We start from the raw sequence: 19,034 nt of genomic DNA on the forward strand, positions 1-19,034 counted from the left end.
AAGTTATCTATTGTTATATTTATCAGACAACTAGTTACATTACTGTATGGGTATACAAACCAGTAAAACTTGTTCACCAACGTCAAATCAGTGAATGCTGAATTCCAACTGGTTGCTTTGGGTTTCTGCCGTTTAGTTGATCTTTCTTTTTTTTTTTTCACAGGTCTTCCTGATGATGTTTGTGGTGTACTTTGTCCTCTCTGAGTGTCTTGTCATAAGGAAGGAGGGACTCCAGTACTTCACCCAATTCTGGAACTACATCCAGTGGCTGATGACCGTATTATCAGTGTGTACTGTGGTCGTGTACCTTAGTCGGGGCAGCCTAGCTGATGAGCAATGGGACCGGTACCTGAAGGACAAAGCTGCGTTCCTGAATCTCCATCAGGTTGCTTTCCTGAGCTCCACCTTCCACAGCTTGTCTGCCTCTGTCCTTTTCATTCTCTCTGTTAAGGTGAGTTCTGTCACTGTTGATTTGTTCAATATTTCCTTCTTTATCGCAGTAACCCTAGGTTCACATCTGTGCGGGTGGTGCCGCTGAGGATCCGCACGAAAATCCGTGCAGCCGCACCACCCGCACAGAGAAATGCGGACCCGCGGGCGGGTGCCAATAGTTCTAATGGCACGTCTCCCACACTGGAAAATGCAACCGTACTGGGAACTGAAGTTCCCGTGCGGGCTGCGTTTTCCAAAGAAGTGCAGGGACTTCTTCCTTGCGTGTCACAGGAGTCCATTCAAATGCCCGCACGGCCGCATAGATGTGAATCGGGGGTAACGCTGTTAAAATTGTGGCTTGTACATACAAAAATGTTCATATGCAGCAGAGTCAGCCACAATGTGAACAGGACTAATATTGCATGCAGTGCAGCTAGTTGCCTCATGCCACAGATGACAGGGATGTTGCTACGTTTTTGTATATTGATATGTAGAAGGTTCAGACTTTACAGTGACTACCAATGCAGATAAATGATTCAACCACTTACCCTCAGCAACCTGCCAGATAACATCTCTGAGGATGACACTGAGGGAACGGTAATCTACGTTCCATTACGGAATAAGGGACTTGCAACTAGGAGCCCATCACTGACAGCAGCGTTTGTCTCACGCAAATGATCAGAAACCACCCTGATCCCAATCATGTGATCACCATGACAAAAAAAAAAAATGATTGTTAGGCTCCATGTACACGGGACACTTGTGAACGTTGGAAACTGACTGCTGGAAAAAATAGGTTAAACAACATCTGTTTAGCCGCGTTTGCGTTTAGAAGCATTTTTTTAAGATAACCTCATTAGACCTTCCAAAATGCCCAGAATGCAGTGAAAAGCAGTAAAAAATAACTATTTCAGACATTTTGAGAGAAATAGAGAGAGTAGAAGCAGAGAGAGCAGTATGTATTGAGATGACCTTTCTTTTTTTTGTGGTGTTTGGATGTGTTCCAGCTCATTTCTGTGCAGAAATTATTACAACATAACATATTTTCTTTCATGCAATGTGGTGTACCGGGTCCATTTGAGTACTGGGAAAACGCTTGGCATGCATTTTGTATGATGAAAAAAGGCTCTGGACAGCATCTGGAAATGGAAGAGTTAAAAAAAAAATTCCAAACGCTTATAAACGCGGTTGGCGTTTGAAACGCTGATAAAATCTACTCCTGAACGCACGTTTTCTGCGTTCAAAAAAACGACTGTAAACTCAACTGCCTGTAAATGACGATGTGTACATGGACACATAGGAAAACATTGGGGAGAGTTCAGGGGCTGCTGAAAAAAACGCAAAAAAGCTCCTAAACGTGAGTTTATCAGCTGCAGTGTACATGAACCCTTTCCAAAATCTAAAAACTGCCCTGGTCATGAATGAAATAGTCTTTACATAATCATTTTTATTCCATCCGAGCATTTTAAGAAAAAAAGCTAAACAATCCTTTCAACATATTCTGTTTTTCAGGCTGCTCAGCAGCTCAGATTCATCCGAGAGTGGTCCATGTTTGGGAAAACACTGAGTCTGTCTATAAAGGAGCTATGTGCCGCGGCTGGGGCGGTATTAGGACTGCTACTGGTGTACGCTCAACTAGGATTTCTGGTGAGTATCTGGCTTCTAGAAACATCCAATAGAATGTCTTGAACTCTAGACTTCCGCCTGGCAGTACTAGGGTCGTTTTTTCAAATCCCAACCACAGCACCACCTGCCTGGAGTTTGCACGTTCTCCCTGTGCCTGCGTGGGTTTCCGCCGGGCACTCCAGTTACCTCCCACACTCCAAAGACATGCTGGTAGGTTATTTGGCTCCTGTCTAAATTGTCCCTAGTATGTGTATGTATGAATGTGAGTTAGGGACCTTAGATTGTACGCCCCTTGAGGGTTAGGGACTGATGTGAATGTACAATATATATGTAAAGTGCTGCGTACATTGACGGCATTATATAAGTACCTGAAATAAATAATAAATAATAGTCTTTAGAATCTATCACATGTATTATAATAGGTTTTAATGCAATGTATTTGGCCTTTTTATAGAGATGTGATGATGCTATGGCTGTGCTTATGAATGTCTAAGGAGAGGAAGGTACAACACTGGAGTAGTTTTCTGTAATAGAAGCTGCCAAGTGGAAGTTAGGCATGGCTATTAAAATTCTGAAACATTTTTTTCATTACACAGAAGTTAAAAAAAATAATATGCTAATAAATGTGCCTGGAGTTGGGCTTTAAGCAGTTATAGCAACAGATTTTTTCTCAAAAAATGTAAACAAAGTGAGTACAGCCTGACCATTGTAAGCACCCCTGTTAGTGTTGTAGGATTTGACCCAACCCCTGTAACTGCCACTTTTGCTAAACAGCTTAGCCTATCACAGGAAGCGATAAAATAATGGACCTACTGACAGCATCAATAAAATTATGGGACTCAGAAAAACAAAAACGGATAATAATATTGAAATACTGCATCTTATGTCATTTTTTTTATGTGGCACATATTTGAACATTAAAAATTTATGGAGGTAAATTTGGGGAAAAAAATTTAAATTTGTATTTACTGAAAGTACACTTCTAGCAGGAAAGCGTTCTTGGCATATTAATGCATCTCATTATCCCCTCACAGCTTTTCTCTGCCTCCTGGGAGAGTTTTCACAGCTTCGGCTCCAGCGTTCTCTCACTTTTCTCCGTGGCTCGTGGTGCTTTTAGTCTGAAAGTTCCTTTTCCATATTCATCCTGCTTGCACCGCCTTTACTTTGTGAGTTTCCAGGTCTTGGAGTTATGGATCTTAGTAAAGTTCTTTGCAGCCATCTTGGTCAACAATTACCGTCAAGTTCGGCTCGACATGTTCAGACCGGCATTCGAACTCCAGGATTATGAGATGGTGGAGCTTTTTCTCAGGAGATTACGGCTATGGATGGGTGTCAGCAAGGTGAAAGAGGTACATAAAGCAAAATAGATATCATTATGCTACTTGCCTTATAGTATCTGTTTTCTAGAATACATAAAAATGTTGGGGATGTTAAAAAATGTAAAGGACCACCTTCCGATGATGCCATGTTTCTTTATACTTTTCTATTTTCTGTTCTAGTTCCGTCACAAGGTGAGGTTCGAGGGTATGGAGCCTCTTCCTTCACGTGCCTCCAGTGATACAAAGTCACTTAGAGGTTCCACTCCAAGCGCTGCTTCTGACACCTCCTCTTCTTCATCCTTTTCCACAATCTCCAGCCAACTGGACACTTTGAGTGCCATGAGCACAAGAGAGAGAGCAGAAGTTGATGCTAATATGCAGAGACTGCTGCCTGTGCTGGAAACCCTGTTGTCCCAATTTGATGTAGTCAACAGTGCCACAGAGGAGGTGTATCAAATTGAACGAAGTCTAGAAGAAGTACGGGGAAGAGTGTCCAAGAGAAGAAAACATGTAAAAACCTCAACTCAAAAAATATTATGCACCACAGAAGTGACTACAGGTCTCAACCGGAGCTTCACCTCAACACAGAGCAGAAGTTCTAAGTCAGAACCCTACCCAAGAGTCAGCAAGAACTCTCTGGCTCCACGACCATCCACAGTTTCTCAGGCACTAGAGAACAATTCAGCAAGCAAAGTCATCACAGTGGACAAGGTGGTGACGGAAGAACCAGCGCTCATTCCTATGCAGTTATCATACTCCTCTCAAACCAAACGGAGAAAGTCAGTGCGGGCCCACAACAGAGTTCACCCCAGTGTCAGTTAGTGGACACCACCAATTTGTGGGTTCTTGTTCTGTTGATCCCAGCAGTCGAAGACCGCTCCACTGAGCTTTTTCCAAATGCCCAGGAGTGTTGGGATCACTTCTGGATATAGTTCCAGATATTGATTCTGTAAATCACCTGGAGAACAGCAGGATTCAATTTAGACTCTTGAATGGCTCTCTTCTTACTGACCTTTGCACATTGAAGGTCTTTGATCCAATATTATCAGTGTTTCCAAGCTTAACATCAACAAACCTGGTTTGTCTTCCTTGGTTCAGAAGCTTTGTGCCCTGGAGGCTCTTAAAGCCCTGAATCTCACCTTCTTAAGCCCTGGTGGCTTGAAAGATTTACATATATTCCAGTGTAAGCCCTGGTGGCTTATAATTAAACCATGATAAGGTGTCCTGGTGGCACTAGGCATGAAAGTGTACTTTAAGCCCTGGTGGCTTGTTCTTTGTCAGTGGCAGCTGGCTGTCCTGGAACCTGTTTTGTTGACATTCATTAGGCTTCAGAGCTGGGAAACACTGATCTACAAGAAGCAGCCTATAACAAAGAAGCAATGAGAAGGACCAAAGAAGTACGCTGATGTCCAGCTAATTTTAGGAGAGGCTCCTTGCAACGTATTGATGGTGCTTTCAAAAGGGACCAGAGTATTTCGAAGGACATGCTGGTCAGTCCTGGGATAGTACAACAGTCCTTGAGGGTCCCTAGATTATTCAGGGTGCTGCAAGAGCTTCCATTTCCCTTTTGCACTGTAGTGATACTAAAACCTGAGCATGTGGTCAGGTAAAAAAGGGAACCAGAATTGTAATTGGCTGAGATATACAGATATGCTCTTGGAATGTGAGGTGAGGTAGACTCTCACTGTGCACTTAGAGGGCAAGAACTCTTTAAAAAAAAAAAAAAAAAAAAAGAGAGAGACTGAAGCGGTTACATAGAGGAACGTGTAATGCGTGGATAAGATTTAAACGTTCTGATTGGCAGATATGACATGGCACCTTGGTTTGCTTACCTTAACAATACATCTGAGTTTACAAAACACATCGTCAACCTCTGAGTAGGAAGCATGAATGGCCCTCTTGTCCTCCCGATCTGCAATAGAGGGTGATGTGTAAAAGTTGCACTTTTTGTCAAAAGTGTTTTTTTCTTGAAAAGCAGGGAACACCTCCCTAGTGGAAATAACAAAGCTCCTTTAAAGGATTAGTGTAACTGAACTGAATACTTTGTGCTTTCTGGTAATAGGAAAAATATGTGGGTGTGTGGTAACCCAAGGGGCGGGGCGTGTTAGTCCACAAAAGGTAGTGATATACTTGACCACACAGAAGCCACTATAGGCATTGCAGTAAAATGTATAGGAATTAAGCTAGTCAGTTTAGTGGAAACTGGCAACATGATTAGGCAACCTAGTGAGCAGACAGGTTGCACACCCATACATTTGACTTCAGGACATAAAGAGGTGGTTGACACTATGTATTTCGTCTGGTAACTTTAATAACAAAGAGGCCTGAGAACTTCTATTATGACTATAATAACCACATGGCCTTAAAGGGGGAAAGTACCACCCAACGCATCAAACTAAAATACTCAATGTAAAGGTTACATAGGAGCTTCCATTAATGGAGTACCATTTTAACATTCTTTTAAGGGTACGAATATTACGCCTGCCTATTTCTGAATGTATTATTTTTGCCACATATACATGTTCCTTTTTTGTTTCATCCGTTTGCATGGAGCGCCTCGCACTTTAACAAATGCTTATTCACGTATAACTAGGACAGAGGTATGCAAAAAAGAGCGGTTTAGTATTTTTTAGAGGTAGTTTAGTAGAAAATACCTCCATTTTTCAAAAACCATCTCCCACTCTCAAGCAGAAGGCATGTGTGCTCTGCAGTGGGCCAACCATTTCTTAAGGTTTCAGCTTATTAAGTAGATGTTTCTGCAGTGCAATAGATAGATGAACAAGGTGACTGATCTATGGTGGCTATCAACAACTAGCATGAAAAAGACCAATTTTGAGTAAGAGAGTTAGTTGTAATACTCCATCAGAGTAGGATGTGGATGGTTTGGAGCATGCAAATTGTGTTTGCTGTTAAGCAGAACATGTACTTGTAGATTAACTTGAAGGGCAAGTTAACCTTTAAATGTGAAGGGGCCCCAGTAGGTTTTATTTTTTTAAAAAACAGTGCCACTTTGAAGAATGTTGATTAATGTATTTGCCATACCTGTAGGCCATTTGTGCCCCCCATTCCACAAAGCCTGGACAGAAAACTCTCATAGTTTTTTGGCCAGCAAAGCAATACCCACATTCTGCCTTGTTGCTAATACACTACAGCCATTAGACAGTCAATTCCAGAATCACAGGAACGAACACTCTCCATTGTTTAAACGCTCGTGCATGTGCCATGCACTCCCCCCTCCAGTTGTTCAGCTGGTGCTGTGACAAGAGAATGGAGAACGATCGTTCCTCTGATGCTGGAGGCGAGCACCCAATGGCTGGAGGATCACAGGAGAAGGCAGGATGGGGGAATAACATTGTTGTGCAAGGGGGAAGAGAGTGCACCATTCATGTTCTGGGCTTTGAAAGAGGGAGAGCGATCGCTCCTGTCATGCTGAGGGCAAGCGCCCAATGGCTGGAAGGTCCCAGCAACAAGGCAGGATGTGGGAATGCCATCGATGTGCAAGGGCGAAGAGAATGCACCATGCATGTTCTGGGCTTTGAAAATGGGAGAGCGATCACTCCTGTCATGCTGGGGGCAAGCACCCAATGGCTGGAAGGTCCCAGCAACAAGGCAGGATGGGGGAATACCACCGGTATGCAAGAGGGAAAAAAGCACACCATGCATGCTCTGGGCTTTGAAAGTGGGAGAGCGATCACTCCTGTCATGCTGGGGGCAAGCACCCAGTGGCTGGAAGGTCCCAGCAACAAGGCAGGATGGGGGAATACCACCGATGTGCAAGGGGGAAGAGAATGCACCATGCAGTTCTGAGCTTTGAAAGTGGTAGACCGATCACTCCTATCATGCTGGGGGCAAGCAACCAATGGCTGGAAGGTCCCAGCAACAAGGCAGGATGGGGGAATACCACCGGTATGCAAGGGGGAAGAGAGCACACCATGCATGTTCTGGGCTTTGAAAGTGGGAGAGCGATCACTCCTGTCATGCTGAGGACAAGCGCCCAATGGCTGGAAGGTCCCAGCAACAAGGCAGAATGGGGGAATACCACCGATGTGCAAGAGGGAAGAGAGCCCACCATGCATGTGCTTGCCTTTGAATGAGGGAGAGCACTCGACCTGTGATACTGGGGGTGAGCACTCAACGGCTGGATCATCCGGGCAACAAGGCAGAATGGGAGAATGCTAATTCTCAAAGTTTTTTTTTTTTTTTAACAAACTTTAATCAAAGCTGCACAGATTTTTTCTTGTACCCACTGGGGTCCCTTTGATTGTGTAGGGAATGTCCTTGAAAAGGGGAATTTAGCCTTTAAGTTCTTAATAATCAGCTAGTGGGAGATGGTTTTACTTATTACAAAGCTCAGCTAACATTTCCTTGTTGCCAACCTGCGTGACCTAGTCTCAGGCTGGAAATTTGTATATTTTTGTAGTATTCGCTATATTTTCATAGCGTCGTAACCAATGAAGCAGTCATGTAGATAGAGGTACGGAGCACTATTATCCCTAGAGTTATTTAAATGATGTACTGTGTGCTCTTGTATATATTTATAATGTATTATACCTGAATAGGGGAATCTGCATATTGGCTTAAAGGCACAGACTAGTACTAGTATTGCCGTGGCGAGACTGGCTCCTCCTGTCTAGGTAACGTTTGCTTGGTGTTCAAGTGGATGGTGCCGTTATAATGGAGCCATCATCTACATATTTGTAAGCTAAAGCTTTCAAAAATGCAGGCTATTACTTCACTGTGAGCTAGCGATGTTGTTAAATTCCAGCTTTCTGATTGGCTGCTTTAGCTCAGGTCAGAAATTGTCATCTCCACTGTGTGTATTTGACAAAACCACTTTCATCTCACCTTGGGTGTTGTCCAGATTAATGAACTGTAGCACAGAGTTGACAAAAAAGCATTAAAACATGGCGGTCAATGAAAATTCCAATGCAACTGAAATCAAAGCAGAACTAATTGACTGCTTTGGATAGGTTGGCATAGAGCAGTGGTTCTCAACCTTCCTAATGCCGCGACCCCTTAATACAGTTCCTCATGTTGTTTTGACCCCCAACCATAAAATTATTTACTCTTTACACATTGGAAATGTGTTGTTCGATGGTCTTAGATGACCCCTGTGAAAGGGTCGTTCGACCCCCAAAGGGGTCACGACCCACAGGTTGAGAACCACTGGCATAGAGTTTGATCCCATACTGGGTAATTGCAGTTCTCTATGAAACTAGTGAAGAGATTTTTACTTCTAGCTTGGCAGGTGACCCATCAAATTCTGTTCTATCCTGATGGACAACATTAAAAAAAAAACAGGTAGGCTTGTATCATCTTAACAATGCTTACATTTTAGTGGATTCTTCCTAGGAGTAGAACGAGAAGCCCAAGTAAACTCAACTTACTGATTAACTGGTATTTTACAAGCGGTGGTGAGTAGATCCCACTTCGGAGGTCATATAGAGCTGTCAAAACCTGCCCCAAACTAAAATATTTAGTGTGGTCCCACACTTTAAACTCCACCCTGCCCTGGAAAACCAACAGGTGGATTTTAATTGTTTCCTACCAGATGCATATGTAGTTTTTCTTTCTTTAAATCAGGTTCAATGAGTTATAGAACGAGGATGTATTTGCATGTTTTATAGAGAGTACATTGGATGTAGTGAGATAATTAAAGAAAAAGTTCTGCTTAGTATAAATGTAGTACTGAAATATATGGAGAAAACTGAAGATGTAGATATTTGCTTTGAAGGGTTTCCATTTTTCTAAAAAAAACAAACAAAAAAAAAAAAGCCTTTTCCTCTTTGGCTTTTAATTTTTTAGTCCAGCCTTTCTATCCTCCAGGAGAGGTGTTAAATCCCATTCTCCTGGAATTCGAGCCAAAGCTACAGTAAAACTGTACATAAAGCACACCACAGAAAACAGTCAAATCCTAGGACAACAGAAAAGAAAAACCTGGTTTGAACGTAGATACATGCTGCTCGAAAAAGCACACCGAGGGAAGTTACAATGGAAAGCAGTGTATTTGGAAATTTTTCAGGAGTGTATGTATTCAGTCTTCAATATATGGAAAATGGATCGGTCTAAAATCAGCTGGAAGAAAGAACTGATGAGGAAAGTGTCTTAGTAAGAATGGTTCCCTGATTTATCAGTATTAGAGGTCTGCTCTTTGGAATAGAACTTTAGATTTTAATCCAAAATGTGATAAAATTAAATATAATAAATATAAAAATTAACCACAAATAGTAGCACTACCCTTAAACATAAATAAATAAATCAAGATTGATTGATTTATTTATGTTTAAGGGTAGCGCTATTATTTGTGGTTAATTTTTATATTTATTATATTTAATGTTATCACATTTTGGATTATAATTTACAGCGGGTTGATAGTAGCAGCTCCCATCTTAATATATTATGGTATCTTGTGTGAACCCATAGGCGCGATGATTTGAATCTTGTGGTGTTTGAGAGAGAGCAAGACAGACACCTTTCAGGATTTATATATATCTAATAAGAACTTTAGATTTGTTTCATTTTTTTTTAGTTTAGACTTCAAATAAAAATCTTACAGTCTTTATGGATTGCCCGGAGTCACCAGAAATAGACTTTAGCATTCTGTATTGTCAGTTGGAATCTCAAAACCCAACTCCATCAAAGTAATAAAAATTAAAAAAAAAAAAAAAAAGTTCCCAGCAACATAAAAAATAGATGTGTGCTACAATGCGTACCCAATCTACAGCTCCATCCCCTGCAGAAAATCCCTTCTGCTGCCAGATGACATCCAGCGACATTTTGAGTTTTTATTGACGTATATATGTAATATAAAATGTACAGAAGATTACAACACCCATTGTGACAGAGATATCACTGCTTTCTAGGGAATTAGTAGACCACGGGTAATTCACTCCCACTGCGTATGAATGACGGCACACTTTACGAGACAGGAGGAGCCTACAGCATGTATGCATAATGCAAACCAAATTATATGAGCTGCTTATTTAATATATTTGATACATTTTGTTTATTGATAATATTATGTGTTTTATCATCTTCATTTATACTTATTGTGTTCACTTCAAATCATCTGTGCCCTATAGCCTATATATATATATATCACCAAGTAAATACAGCTAGATTTACATGGTGCACCCAGTAGATGGAGAGGTAGCTGAACAAGGCATTTCTATCTGTGTGTCAAGTTCCTAGAAGATAGATACCAACATCATAATGTAGTCCTTGGTCACTCCAGCTAGGGATATAAATCAAATCATTGCCTTTCTGTATTCAAAGGCTCACCTTTTTCTTTTTTTTCTTTCTTTTTTTTTCTTTTCTTTTTTTTTTTTTATTGGTTACATCAACAGTAATTATCTGCTTCTGTTGTCTCCCAGCATTAATAAACTAGTACTGTTGTAAAGACAAAAGGATCACATGAATGAAAACAAGATGTAAATCAGCTACATTCCTTGGGGGCCGGACTACAAACCATGGCTGGTAATATAGTTTAAAGCCTAATAAATATGAAATGAGAAAGAGACGCCCTTTAATATAACACATGTAAGCAAAGGACACCCCTGCCTTGCCCCCAGTTACAGGGACCGTACGTTATTAATATACAAACCCACAAGTGCCTTTTTTTTTCACCAGTACGTTTCCTTTCAACTGGCTTTTCAAAATAGGAAATACAAGAATTAAAAGTTGGATAAAAGGTTTAATGAAGTATAACATTCTTGATTTAAATTTATTTATTTATTTTTTTAACAGAAATTTAGACTAGAGACAAAAAAGAGGGACAAAGGGTCTTTGTTCCAAAACACTGGCAGTCCCTCTAAATGAAGTTTTCTCCACCAGGGTGCCTTGGGCAGTGACAGATTGATCTCCCACCACCAGGGGCGGACTGACAACTCATGGGGCCCCACGGGCAATAGGGGATTATGGGGCCCCTGTGTCCTTGCCCAAACTCAAAAAAGCCTATGAAAAAGGTACCAGGGGCATCTCATGGGGCCACCTACTGACCCCCCAGACAATAGGGGATCATGGGGCCCCTGTGTCCTTGCCCAAACTCAAAAAAGCCTATGAAAAAGGTACCAGGGGCATCTCATGGGGCCACCTACTGGCCCCCCGGACAATAGGGGATCATGGGGCCCCTGTGTCCTTGCCCAAACTCAAAAAAGCCTATGAAAAAGGTACCAGGGGCATCTCATGGGGCCCCCTACTGACCCCGAGCCCTCAGGCAGTGCCCGAGTTTTCAAATGGTCAGTCCGCCCCTGCCCTCCACCAATTTAAGGGGCAAATTCTCACTGATGTCCAATGTAAGAGGTCAGTTCTACACTGATCACAATATAAAGGACTTTTCTCTATTGACCACCAATGTAGGGTGGGGGTGGGGGTGGGGACCTTTGCACTGACAAATACTGAAAGGGGACACTACAGTTTGTGTTTCTGGCATTTATTATTTCTTAATTTAGATTTCCATGTTTAATGTCATCTTAAATAGTTTGCGCAACTGTGGCCGTCCAGCTGTTGTAGAACTACAAGTCCCATGAGGCATTGCAAAACTGACAGTTACAAGCATGACTCCCGAAGGCAGAGGCATGATGGGACTCGTAGTTCACCAACAGCTGGAGGGCCGCAGTTGCCCACCCTTGCGCTATGGGAAGCCCACAATCCTGCAACGTGTTCAAAATGCGGTGCAATGTTAGCGACACCCCAAACGCAGGTCATTTGCCTGCTCTGGACCGCATGGTCCAAAACTACCATGTGATCCGATTGCAGTGCATTTCCAAACATAGTACATGCACTACTTTTGTGCTGTGCGGTGCAATTTGAGCCAAATGAAAGGGCTCACATCGCAGCTCACTGAATCGCATGTCAATTGTGCGATTCACAGGCCATCCGTAGTGTGAACCTAGGCTTAGTATATCAGATACTCTAGTTGTGACATTTTCTTTTTCTTGCATTCATAATGTTCTACAACTTACTGATCACCTGTAGATATCATTTTTTTTTCTTTTTCCCTGAGACCTAATCATTATTTCAAAGGTTTATCTGGGTTAAAAAAAAAAAAAAGGATTGAGGATTGTTAGCTGCTGATGTAGATGCCACAGTAGTACGGATCACCATTTTGACACAACGTTCCCTACAACAACAAATGTTGGTGTCTCCAGACACTAGGACTTCCCCTGGAGTCCTGCTGGGACAATACGGATATCAAATGAAGATATTCGGCATTGCCATCTCCATGGAAAACCAAACTGAGTGATAATACTTGTCACTGCAATACACCATCATACACCTACAAACAGCTCTGCAGTCCAGCAGGCACTCCTATGCCTTCTGTTCCACAAATGCAGAATTATTCTTCATCCTTTCCTTGATACTCACCAATCTCTTCTACCAGTTCAGCCGTACCCAAAGACGGCAAGAGAGTCCCTTTGTTCACATTCCGCTAACATTTCGTTTGTTGATCCAGCTGGATAGAATATAAAAACAGGATAAGCAGGATTAATACCAAAAAAAAAGGCATTACGAGTATTCCGCATTATTATGAAATATAAAAAGCACAGCTTGAAACCCAACTCTACATACAGCGCGTCCGATTATACGTCACCAGGAAAAGGAAATTCCTTCAAGTTTACAATCGTCTTCATGTTTCATCATTACGTGTTAACATTTGGTAGAATGACTGACAAACGCCATTGAATCAGTGGCTGCTATAGATGTCCAATGTAAGACATTGCACTTAACCAAACTCCTGCTTGCAGTAGTTGAGACTGTTTCGCTTTGCTTCTCTATGTATGGACGGAGTTATGTATGATAAATTATTTATTGCAAGGTACGAAGTTTCTCTATGTTGTTAGAGTCTGCCGGAAGCAATGCGCAGACTGAGGGGTGAAGTAGGAGGTAGCCATTTTGGATACTGAACAGCACTGAACAAAGCCAGTGTACCTGTAACCCAATATGAACTTTTTTTTTTTTTTTTTTTTAAGTCTTGTCTTTTTTTTTAAAGTCTTTCATCTTTTTTAAATCTTATTTTTTTTTTTTTTTGCAAGTCTTTTTTAAGCCTTTTTTTTAAAGTCTTGTCTTTTTTAAGTCTTTTTTTTTTTTTGAAGTCTTAAAAAAAAAAAAAACTTAAAAAAGACTTAAGACTTAAAAAAAGACTTAAGACTTTATTTTTTCTTTTAAGTCTTAAGTCTTTTTTAAGTCTTTTTTTAAGTCTTAAGTCTTTTTTAAGTTTTTTTCTTTTTTAAGACTTCAAAAAAAAAAGACTTAAAAAAGACTTAAGACTTAAAAATAAAGAAGACTTAAAAAAAGACTTAAGACTTTATTTTTTCTTTTAAGTCTTCTTTATTTTTAAGTCTTAAGTCTTTTTTAAGTCTTTTTTTTTTTGAAGTCTTAAAAAAGAAAAAAAAAAAAAATTAAAAACGACTTACAACTTAAAAATAAAGAAGACTTAAAAAAGACTTAAGACTTTAATATAAAGGCTTAAATAGACTTAAAAGAAAAAATAAAGTCTTAAGTCTTTTTTTAAGTCTTCTTTATTTTTAAGTCTATTTAAGCCTTTATATTAAAGTCTTAAGTCTTTTTTTAAGTCTTCTTTATTTTTAAGTTGTAAGTCGTTTTTAATTTTTTTTTTTTTCTTTTTTAAGACTTCAAAAAAAAAAAAGACTTAAAAAAGACTTAAGACTTTATTTTTTCTTTTAAGTCTATTTAAGCCTTTATTTTTTATTTAAAAGTCTTAAGACTTAAAAATAAAGAAGACTTAAAAATAAAGATTTTTAAAGTCTTAAGTCTTTTTTAAGTCTTAAGACTTAAAAAAAGACTTAAAACTTAAAAATAAAGAAGATTTAAAAAAGACTTAAGACTTTATTTTTTCTTTTAAATGTATTTAAGCCTTTTTTTTAAAGTCTTAAGACTTAAAAAAGACTTAAGACTTTAAAAATCTTTATTTTTAAGTCTTAAGACTTTAAAAAAAGGCTTAAATACATTTAAAAGAAAAAATAAAGTCTTAAGTCTTTTTTAAATCTTCTTTATTTTTAAGTTTTAAGTCTTTTTTTAAGTCTTAAGACTTAAAAATAAAGATTTTTAAAGTCTTAAGTCTTTTTTAAGTCTTCTTTATTTTTAAGTCTTAAGACTTTTAAATAAAAAATAAAGGCTTAAATAGACTTAAAAGAAAAAATAAAGTCTTAAGTCTTTTTTAAGTCTTTTTTTTTTTTGAAGTCTTAAAAAAGAAAGAAAAAAAAATTAAAAACGACTTACAACTTAAAAATAAAGAAGACTTAAAAAAGACTTAAGACTTTAAAAATCTTTATTTTTAAGTCTTCTTTATTTTTAAGTCTTAAGACTTTAAAAAAAAAGGCTTAAATACACTTAAAAGAAAAAATAGTCTTAAGGCTTTTTTAAGTCCTTTTTTTTTTAAGTGTATTTAAGCCTTTTTTTTTAAAGTCTTAAGACTTAAAAATAAAGAAGACTTAAAAATAAAGATTTTTAAAGTCTTAAGTCTTTTTTAAGTCTTCTTTATTTTTAAGTTGTAAGTCGTTTTTAATTTTTTTTTTTTTCTTTTTTAAGACTTCAAAAAAAAAAAAAGACTTAAAAAAGACTTAAGACTATTTTTTCTTTTAAGACTTCAAAAAAAAAGACTTAAAAAAAGACAAGACTTAAAAATAAAGAAGACTTAAAAAAGACTTAAGACTTTAAAAAAAAGCTTAAATAGACTTAAAAGAAAAGATTTGCTTAAAAAAGACTTAAAAACATACAAAAAAAAGACTTAAAAAAGACAAAATAAGTAGATTTAAAAAAAGACAAGACTTAAAAAAAAATAAAAGAATTAAAAAAGACAAAAAAAAAAGACAAGTCTTTTTTAAGTTTCTTTTTTTTTTAAGTCTTGTCATTATGAGAACCACATGCGCCTGAATCCCAGGTTGGACTGATCCCTTAAATCTCTATGAATTTCCCCCATAGATCGCAGCCTAGGCGTTCACATGGAACAGCATGGTTGTGACTAGTTTCTAATGAACTGATAGGCCAAAGATTGGTTCAGCTTCCACAATGGCTGCCTCTGATGTTGCCAGCGATGGTAACGCTTTCAACAGGAAGTGGTGTTTCACAGAGGAGGTCTTGGCTTATCCCATAGGCTGCTTCATCGTATTGCCTTATGTTTGTTAAATGCGCAAAGCAACTTGTAAGACAAAGTCAGAATAAAAATGACTGCACTATGGTCGTGTGTCGTCTTTTGTTGCACAATTACATGGAACTTTTTTTTTTATTTTTTTACTTCTCATAGCAAATACTCTGCATTATAGAATTAAAGTGACAATCTAATGGAAAATACCACAACTGACAGCACCATCCTTGACTACATTAAAGTGGAATTCCAGCTATGCACCCAACTATTCTTAAAGTGGTTCTAAAGGCAGAAGGTTTTTTTTTTTACATTTTTCATTCCATGCAGTACGGTAAAAAAACAAAAACCTTCTGCATGCAATGGTCAGCTGAAGCCACAAATCCGTGTATTCTGAAAGTGGCAGGTCCTGCTGTCAGAAAACAATATCCTGGCAGGGGAATGCCTCCATCCACCTAGTTTGTATGAATGGAGGAGTCTGTTAGTTTTCCCCCTTCAGTCAGTCTGCTGAACTAAAAAATATATACATATATAATCATTTTTTTTTTTTTTGCTGACCAGCTATACATAAACTGTAGACAGACTGGCCCTAAATTGATTTTTTTTTTGTTTCTGATCAACCAGGCGGATAATTTTTAAAAAAAAACAAAACATCCAAACAGGAAGTGGTGGATAAGGGACCCCCCCATATGCTATTGTATTCTGACAGCTGGTCTCCCCCCACTTTGGCTGCAGAGATGATCAAGCAAAAATATACCAGCAGTCCCATTCATCGATCATTAGGTCAACTCCTCTCAATTTGGGGATGGCCATACACGGATCAACATTTGTCCTGAACCAGCTAAATTGTGATTCATGTATGGCCAGCTTCAGCCTCACCCACGTATGCTTCCACCTCACTAGTGAATGCCTATGTGTACATTGTGGAAAAGGTTCCCTTTGGCTCTAATGATTTCACTGATTCCAGAAATTAGACAAAAGTCCGCTGTTGCAGCTCAACCTGGTAAATACATGAGCTTCAGTGCACGTGTGCAGTGCTGGCAAAAGGCCATTACTCTGATACAAAGTTGTACACCGTCACCCCCGCTTGGGATCACAGAAATATATATTAAGCACAAAGTTCCATATGTGTTTATGCGTTTTGGCACCTTGGGCCTTAATCCGATTAAGACCCCTTTCACATGGGTGACCGATCATGTCCACTTGTCTGTTTTTCAGGCAGACCTGATCGGACCAATCATTGCCCTCTATGGAGCGACAGCTGTAAACAGACTTAATGAACTAGGCCAACTACTGGATATGTTGCTACATTCAAAACTTTTGGTGGGACGCTAGAAAAAGGTTACCGAAAGGTTGCTGCTTATCAGAAAAAAAGTCCAGAATTCAACAGGTCCGTTTACACCTGCAAAGATTCAACCTATGTCTGTAGCCCCTGTCCTCGTTATTTTCACCCTCAGGCCTGGGAGAAATAAAGCTCCAAACACTGAAATGTGCAAGCTAAATCTCTGAAAGTTTAATGCATGACAAGAATGGTTATACAGAACTCAGTAGGCCTTGCTTAATCTCAGGATGACCAATGAAACATTCCACTCTTATCAATATAGTTACGTGAAGAACAGAAACTGCAAATAACTGAGGGATACCATATACGGTAGATCCATTTACAGAAATGAAACTAGTCTCAGAAAACGAGAGAGAAGTTACAAAACCGAAACTAACTGTATAATGCCTCCCTTTCTAGATGTGTGAACAAAGTGGATGCCAGTTAAGACGTATTTCCTTACAACACTTGTCTGCATCCGATCCAATCTGCTAAAAACAGACAGATGGAGGATCCATTTCTCATCCTTCTAGCGGATCGAATCGCAGTCTAAGGTAAATGGACAGGCAGTCCATTTACATCTGACTACCCATAGTGGACAGCATGTTGTGTCCGTATCTGCTCTGCATAAGCGGAATGGACACGGATCCGTCATCCGCCTGTTCAGTGGGGATTAGATGCCCTGCTGAGCTGGTGGAGTTCACCCGTGTGAAAGGGGCCTAAGGCCCACACAGGGCTGAAATGTGTAAGCGCATACATTATATTGCCAAAAGTATTGGAACAACCCCACAAATCACTGGATTCAGGGGTTCCAATCACCTCCATGACTACAGGTGTATACAATCAAGCCCCTAGGCATGCAGACGGCTTCTACAAACATTTGGGAAAGAATGGAGCTCAGTGACTCCAAGTGTGGTCCCGTGATAGGTGGCCACCTGTGCAATAAGTCCATCCGTGACATTTTCATACTATTAAATATTCCACAGTCAACTGTTAGTGGTATTATAACAAAGTGGCAGTAACTGGGAACAACAGCAACTCAGCCACCAAGTGGTAGGCCACATAAAATGACAGAGCGGGGTCAGTGCATACTGAAGCGCACAGTGCACAGAAGTCACCAACTGTCTGCAGAGTCAATAGCTAAAGACCTCCAAACTTGATCTGGCCTTCAAATTAGCACAACAGTGTGTAGAGAGCTTCATGGAATGGGTTTCCATGGCCGAGCAGCTGCATCCAAGCCTTACATCACCAAGTGCAATGCAAAGCGGCGGATGCAGTGGTGTAAAGCACGCTGCCACTGGACTCTAGAGCAGTGGAAATATGTTCTCTGGAGTGACCAATCACGCTTCTCTGTCTAGCAATCCGATGGACATGTCTGGGTTTGGCGGTTGCCAGGAGAACCTTGCCTAACTGCATTGTGCCAAGTGTAAAGTTTGGTGGAGGGGGATTATGGTGTGGGGTTGTTTTTCAGGGGTTGGGCTTGGCCCCTTAGTTCCAGTGAAGGGAACCCTTAAGGCGTCAGCATACCAAGACATTTTGGACAATTTCATGCTCCTAAGTTTGTGGGAAGAGTTTGGGGATGGCCCCTTCCTGTTCCAACATGACTGCACAAAGCAAGGTCCATAAAGACATGGTGGAGGAACTTGACTGGCCTGCACAGAGTCCCGATCCCAACCTGATAGAACACCTTTGGGATGAATTAGAGTGGAGACTGCGAGCCAGGCCTTCTCATCCAACATCAGTGCCTGACCTGACAAATGTGGTTCTGGAAGAATGGTCAAACCTTCCCATAGACACCCTCCTAAACCTTGTGGATGGCCTTCCCAGAAGAGTTGAAACTGTTATAGCTGCAAAGGGTGGGGCCAACTCAATATTAAACCCTACGGACTAATACTGGGGGGCCATTAAAGCTCATGTGTGTGGAAAGGCCGGCCAATCTCAACTTTTGGAAATAGAGTATATGTACCTTTTACCCTGTGCTTAATAAATATGTATGCGATCCCAAGCTTTGACGCAACTTTGTATGTACTGCCGAAAGTTAGGTAGTGTAACCAAAGAACTGCCATTAGTGCTAACTACACCAGAGGTACACGAGGAAAGCCAAAGAGAACTCAAAGCGATTGTTAGTACAATAAAAACCCTTTTAGGACCAGTTCACACTAGATGCAGTCCATCAAAAATGCATGGACAGTAGATTATATGGGTTCCAATGGCATAGTTCATGCCACTACAG

The 19,034-nt window shown here is 39.9% G+C and overlaps 1 protein-coding gene across 1 annotated transcript in view; it reads left to right on the plus strand.

Moving 5' to 3' along the window:
• Window positions 1-9,587, plus strand: part of PKD1 (polycystin 1, transient receptor potential channel interacting) — a 252,054-nt gene extending 242,467 nt beyond the window's left edge. Inside the window, exons 42-45 of the mRNA XM_089686812.1 lie at window positions 164-451; window positions 1,945-2,079; window positions 3,093-3,407; window positions 3,558-9,587. Of these exons, the coding sequence (XP_089542938.1) occupies window positions 164-451; window positions 1,945-2,079; window positions 3,093-3,407; window positions 3,558-4,199 (1,380 nt within the window). The 3' untranslated portion in view covers window positions 4,200-9,587. The remainder of the gene's footprint in view (window positions 1-163; window positions 452-1,944; window positions 2,080-3,092; window positions 3,408-3,557) is intronic.
• Window positions 9,588-19,034: the final 9,447 nt, after the last annotated feature.

The sequence above is a fragment of the Staurois parvus genome, unplaced genomic scaffold, assembly GCF_062004578.1.
Source record: "Staurois parvus isolate SC_StPar_1 unplaced genomic scaffold, SC_StPar_1.0 ptg000412l, whole genome shotgun sequence".
Taxonomy (NCBI): Eukaryota; Metazoa; Chordata; class Amphibia; order Anura; family Ranidae; genus Staurois; species Staurois parvus.